The sequence below is a fragment of the Alexandromys fortis genome, unplaced genomic scaffold (genome assembly GCF_014885135.2).
Source record: "Alexandromys fortis isolate MF-2015 unplaced genomic scaffold, M_Fortis_MF-2015_v1.1 scaffold_210, whole genome shotgun sequence".
Lineage (NCBI taxonomy): Eukaryota > Metazoa > Chordata > Mammalia > Rodentia > Cricetidae > Alexandromys > Alexandromys fortis.
This window is the reverse complement of record NW_026068101.1, coordinates 2,070,678-2,077,444: the sequence shown is the minus strand read 5'-3', so window position 1 is coordinate 2,077,444 and position 6,767 is coordinate 2,070,678. Positions and strand designations below refer to the sequence as shown.

The following is a 6,767-nucleotide window of genomic DNA, read 5'->3' as shown; positions in this document are numbered from 1 at the left end:
ACAGTGTCCTTTGCTTTACAGAAGCTTCTCAGTCTCAGGAGGTCCCATTTATTCAATGAGGCCCTTACTGTCTGTGCTGCTGGGGTTATACGTAGGAAGTGGTCTCCTGTGCCCACGTGTTGTAGAGTACTTCCCACTTTCTCTTCAATCAGGTTCAGTGTGTTTGGACTGATATTGATGTCTTTAATCCACTTGGACTTGAGTTTTGTGCATGGTGATAGATATGGTTCTATTTTCATTCTTCTACAGATTGACATCTAGTTTTGCCAGCATAATTTGTTGAAGATGCTCTCCTTTTTCCATTGTATACTTTTAGCTCCTTTAATGAAAATCAGGTGCTCATAGGTTTGTGGGTTAAAGTCAGGGTCTTCTATTCAATTCCATTGGTCGACCTCTCTGTTTTTATGCCAATACCAAGCTGTTTACAATACTGTACCTCTGTAATAGAGTTTGAAGTCAGGGATGGTAATGCCTCCAGACGCTACTAAAGGTGTTTATCAGCTTAGGAGTTTGTAAGCTGTATCTTCATTCTTTTTTCTTTTCCTCATTTTAGGGAAGTTCTTGGCCCTCCACTCTCAGCATCCTCCTGTGTGTGTGACATGATCTTACCCTCTTTCCTCTCTCTATATTTCAATGCATTCATTTACTGCTAACATGGGTGTGTGCTTTGTCTTTTGTTTCATTTTGTTTCTTTGTTTGTTTTTGGTTTGGTTTGATTTGGTTTCTTGAGACAGGATTTCTCTATATAACAGCTCTGGCTCACCTGGAACTCATTTTGTAAATCAAGCTAGCCTCAAACTCACAGAGGTCCGCCTGCTTCTGCCTCCAGAGTGCTACGATTAAAGGTGTGCACCACCATGCCCTGCTTGGTCTTTCTTCATAATGTTTTACTTAACAGATGACCAAAGTCTATTTAAAATACATGTATCCTAATTTTAAGAGAGAGGGTGAAAAGGAGAGATTGAGGAAGGGAGGGAAGAAGATTGTTTTTAACACAAGCTCTTCCTGAGATGTTTTCTACATTAGCACCACTAAGAATTCAATAAGTCAACAACTTGGTTCTGGTTTTTTGGTTTTGGGGGTATTTGCTTGTTTGTTTGGTTTGGTTGATTGTTTTTGTTTTTGTTTCAAGATAGGGTCACACTATGTAGCTCTAACTATCATGGAACTCACTATGTAGATCAGGCTAGCCTCAAACTTACAGAGAACCACCTGCAACTGTCTTCCATGTGCTGGGATTAAAGTCGTGTACCACTATGGCCAGTTAACCCCTTGGTTCTGTGTCTGTGCCATCTGCTTAGATATAGATGAATGTGCCGTGCCTCCATATTGCCACCAAAGATGTGTGAACACACCAGGTTCCTTTTACTGCCAGTGCAGTCCTGGGTTTCAGTTGGCAGCAAACAACTACACTTGTGTGGGTAAGTCCTGCGACAACTGCTGTCCTGCAGACCAGCTTCTGCCTAAAGGAATGGTCTGCTGCATTGTTTCTGGTGTTCTGCGCTCCCGTATGAACTGGTTTCCGCCAGCTTCTATCGGGGTCATAAAGCTGAAAAGACAATAGCTAATCTGTTTCTTAAAACATATCAATGGGATATGGAATATCCCATTCCATAGGATAGGAATGGGAAGTAATTTTAAGCCTTGGTTCAAGTTCTCCTCCATGGAGATAGATAGACAGACAGACAGACAGACAGACAGACAGAGATTTGGATATAAAATGGAACTACAGATTAATGGATACACATACTTCAATTAGTCAGTGTGTGATAGAACGCTGAAGAGGCCAAAGGGTCACTGGAAGTTCAAGTGCATAAACTTTTCACTAAGAGCGCACGTGACCCTTACATGCCTCGTCTCCCCTTTCAGTGTGCAATGTCATGCATGCACATGATTCAGACCAGCACAACCTGGAAGGAATCTAAGTGCAGGAGGGAGGAAAATGCCTTCTTCACCATATTTTCTGTGTGTTGGGGCATAACAAAACTCTGCATGGGTCTCAAAGGCTTATGCTATAATTGTCGAGGAATTTAACAGAAACCATTTAAAAAGTAATAAATATCCCAGATAACTCTTTACCATCACGTGCTGAGAGACCCAATCAGTTCAGGTGTCTTAGAAGAATTATTTATGGATTTGGATTTTGAATCTGGACAGCATAAGAAAATAGGTACTGGAACATATGTTTATTGAACGCATTAAATTCATTGGGGGAAAATTTATCAGACATCAAACTGTCGTTCCTAGAAAAAAAATATATTCTGGTATTTCTAAAAGAAGTATGTGACCGACTTTTGTCCTTCCAACAACTGTGGCACTGAGGGGGTGTTCTCCAGTGAGTGCCCACAGCGAGGGACTGCTTACCACCAAATGACACAGGCACGGAAGAGCAAGGCTAAGCCTAAGAACGTGCAGCCCCAGATACACAGAGACAGATGTAGACTTACAGCCTTTCCCTGCAGATATAAACGAATGCGATGCCAGCAACCAGTGCGCTCAGCAATGCTACAACATCCTCGGCTCCTTCATCTGCCAGTGCAACCAAGGATACGAGCTGAGCAGTGACAGGCTCAACTGTGAAGGTAACATTTTTCCACACGTCCTAGAGCAAGGGCCAACCTGACTGACGTTTTCTTGCCTGACTGTGCTGCTGATGTAAGAAAATTTTATTCCCACAAATCCTTTTCTTAAAATCTTACAAAGGCGGTTTAGAGAAAACCGTGGCTTTTGAGTTTGTTACTGGAAGAAATAAGAAGCATTGAGTAGTTGGGACACTAGGAGTCTAGCCTGGGAGTTCTTGATTTTCAAAGTGTGCTCCCGTGGTGGCTTCTGGTGAGAAACTGAGAATCCCAGCCCCCATCCGCAATTTCCCAAGACAGAATCTGTACTTTTAGGTTTACAAAGAGCTGGAGGTGTGGTAAATATCAAGAGACTTGGCTCCTAGTTTTATCCATGCACTGTGTGGCTTAAACACATTTTTAAAGAAGTCAGGGTTGAGGCTTCCAAAGAGTAAAAAGATGGTCAGTCAGTGGAAAACATGACTTTGAAAGGCTAGTGGATATACACCTCCCAGGTAATTCAGGGGCTTAAAACATCATGAAGGGGAGGCCATCAACATTTGATGTTCATACCCGCCTCATGAATCTAGCCATGTTTATTTGGGACCACATACGTCATAACCCATGCAAAGAAGTCTCAAATCAAGCAAGCATGTTTAAAACCATAAGGAGTTAGCGCGGAACTGCTGCCTCTGCCGGGCTTAGCAAACTATAGGATGGTTGCTGATTCTGAAATGCAAAGATTCTTCCTCAGAAGGTCATGCCTGCCAAGACGTCACCTCTGCAAAACTGCACAGGGATAGAACTTGAATTTCAACAAGTTTAGCAGCAGGGTCACACCATCACTGAAGAGGCAAACATCAATCTGATACCTGATTAGGCCTTCAGAACACAAGATGAAGAGTGTCAGCCATGAGCCCACTCACTCAGTCCGCTTAGCGTCAGTGAAACCTGCTGTAAGAAACCCTCTGCAGGCTGGGAGGGAGAGAGGAGAATGGACATGTTGCCACGGTTGGCTCTGCATTTCGGATGGAGCCTTGCCTTTCTTCTGTTTTAGAGTTTGCACTGTTTTGACACTCTTTAGCTTACCTAAATATGTGTAATATAAAGCTGGTGGCAGGAAAGTTTCTCAGCTCTGTGCCCCTGTTCTTGTCTGATTCTACAGACATCGATGAATGCAGAACCTCAAGCTACCTGTGTCAATATCAGTGTGTCAACGAACCAGGGAAGTTCTCGTGCATGTGCCCCCAGGGCTACCAAGTGGTGAGAAGCAGGACCTGCCAGGGTAAGCTCACCGTTCTCATAGAGCTGAAGTCAGTGGTGGCCAGGAACAACGTGGAGAAAGTGGCAGGATTCAGACTTTTATTTTTCTACCTTGATTGTACAATTTGAGTTCCTGACTCATAACATTATTAGAGTACATTTTATGAAAGGGAGATTCAATGGTACCCTGACTTCCTTTAAACCTTAACTTCTTTTCTAAAACTGTGATTTAAATAAACTTTAATGTTTCTTAATATAGTAATATCTGCGGAATTACACCTTCCAATAATCTACCAAAAAAGATTCACTTACTAAAATGCTTCACTCTGAGTTTTGAGTTTAGAGCCCACTCTTACTACTTGAGATATACATACCTTAAACAAGCCTCAAAAGCTCCAACATATCAAAACTCTGAATGAAGTATACTTGGAGGGTGATAGAGGGACTTGCTCTATACCCCAGGCTGCCTCATCAGTGCTGGGATTACAGGCATATATCATTACTCCCAGCCAATTTGTGTAGAGTTTTAGGTGTTGAGGAAAGCAAAACTCATGATGGATATTAAAATGTGTTTCAACGACTCAAAAAAAAGCAAGTATTGATCCAATAATGGCTAATGACCCTGGGCCCAATTTCAAAATTAATACTCAGATGGTCCTCATGTCCTTTCAGGGGTGGAAGAGAGAGCTCTCTGCAAACATATAATTCCGAGTCTGACAGAAAGATGGGAGAATATGCAGCCCTCCCCTAACCTTCAATGTTGTACACAGCTTGAAATTTCATTAATGGAAGAAAGATTATCAAATAAAGACAAAAAATATAGATGATCCCAGGAAATCCAATATAAACACGTTTACCGAAAACAGTGGAGTAAAGGCAAATACAGCTGAACTTAGTGACAGAAACCCTGCTGGGATCTAACTCTGCTGCATACTGTCTGTGCAATCTGAACAAGTCATCAGACGTCTCTGAACATTGACTTTCTCTTTTGAAAAGAGGGAACACAGGGACAAAACAAAACAACACATTAAATGATTTGCACAGCTCATAGTGATTGGATGAAATTTACTTAGCAATGTCAATAAGCAATAGAAAATCTCTAGAGTCCTTTTTACTTGGAATTAGAAAGACTAAACTTGAGAACAGGAAAGATCTTATGTTTAAAAGGACCAGATGGAGGGCATGTGGAATCTAGTCTAGTGTCACAGTTGTAGGGGGGCAGCAGTGAACTCAGAGACCATCCGAAACCTGGGATTTTGTAGTATGGAAACACACCACAGTAGTAGGTGTAAGTGTCATTAGGATGTTATCTCTTGCACAATGACCACCTCGATAACCCTTCCCAGGTTACTAGAAACTCTGCAAATGTTAATTGTGGGAAAACATTGCCCTGCAGTGATTTCACATAACCCTAATTGAGATATGAATATTACACATGCAGGGAAATATTAACCAGTCGAATACTTCAACCAGTTCCCCTGGAATCATCAAACAAATGTCTGTGTGCTTCCAATCACAAGTGACTTTGATAGTCAGCAAAGACAGACTCAAATTAATGCATAGTAGAATCTTATTTGTCTGGGCTTTGTCTTCAGGGATATTTCTGTTATAATTGGGGGTAAAAACGCATTGAAATCAGCTGAGAGTTCACAGTGCTGTTATGTTGAAAATACCTAGCAGCAAAATGTTTGGCTATGCAAAAACATCTATCTTTTCATCATGCAGACTTCGCTCTTCTAACATTTAAAGCAATTGTTTCCCTCTACTAAAACCCCAGCATCGTTTGTAAGGACAGAGTAAAATCTAACATATTTGAATTCTTAGCTTCTTCCAAGTGCAAAGGGTCTGATATAAATGTTCTCGTGATCACAAGATCACAAAAGTCAGAGCAGTGTGCATGTGTGTTTCTAGAGAGGATCAAAATAAGATGTACTTACACATATATATCAAATATTTTAATATTGTTTCTTCCTGAAAATTTCTCCAGAATGATATAGGTGTTGATTACGCTAGCTCCTAAGTTACTGGAAGTAATAAATTAAGTTGTACCCTCGTTTCCTTTCGCTACTGCCACTCTTCATCATGTGAACCATTCTTAGTATTCCTGTAGCTGAATGCTACCTTCATTGTGCAATACGCTGGAAATATATCAACAGTTACTTCGAGGGAATCTTGACATTCTGTCTTTAGCTAGAGTCAGGCCATGAAGGCAGTTTGTATAACTTGTTCTCAGAAACTGTAGCTTTTCCAGTTTCTTCCTGGATTGAAGAAAAATTTTAGCCAGCTAGAAATGAGAAGAACTGGTGTTCTTCAAAACACGGCATAGAATTATTCTCACATTAGAACTATTTCTGTTATTTTATAACCTTGAACTTAACCTCTGTTTTTCCTCCATAACCAAGAGCCCCTTGTCACCTAGCTCTTCACAGCTTGCATGAGAAACAACTGGATTATTATTCAACAGATCCAGGTGATCCTGATCCGTGCCTTAACACTAGCCAGTGGAAAAATTCCAGAGTAGCTGTAGTTGCCCCTCCACAAGAGTTTACACACTAGGAATACAAACAAGCAAAGCACAGATTTTGATTACGTAAAATAGAAAGCAACAAAGACCCTAAAGGGACCGTATCAGGTCTAAATATTCAAAGGAGTTCAGACCCCAGCACCCAGCCAACTAACTGGAAGCAGGATTAGGTAAATCACTTCAGGAAAGATAAATTAAGGAATGAAAATACTCACTTGTAGGGAAGGCGTGATTCATAAAAGGCTTCTGTGAGACAAAAGAGAAACTACAATCCACATGGAAATGAAGTGAGGATTACATGATAATATGGACATTGAGTATTGCTGTTAACCTACAATAATGCTTGCTAGTAAAACCCTTTCTTCAGCTGTCGTCTGAGGATCCTACTGGCGAAATATGAATTCAGCACCTGTATGACCTGG

General features: G+C 41.1%; 1 protein-coding gene across 2 annotated transcripts in view; it reads left to right on the top strand.

Annotated features, from left to right (window-relative positions):
* Efemp1 (EGF containing fibulin extracellular matrix protein 1) overlaps positions 1–6,767 on the top strand; it is a 68,313-nt gene that overhangs the window by 55,624 nt on the left and 5,922 nt on the right. Inside the window, exons 6-8 of one of the 2 annotated variants that reach the window (XM_050123854.1) lie at positions 1,302–1,421; positions 2,463–2,582; positions 3,724–3,843. In XM_050123854.1, the coding sequence (XP_049979811.1) occupies positions 1,302–1,421; positions 2,463–2,582; positions 3,724–3,843 (360 nt within the window). The remainder of the gene's footprint in view (positions 1–1,301; positions 1,422–2,462; positions 2,583–3,723; positions 3,844–6,767) is intronic. The other variant, XM_050123855.1, reaches the window with a different exon arrangement.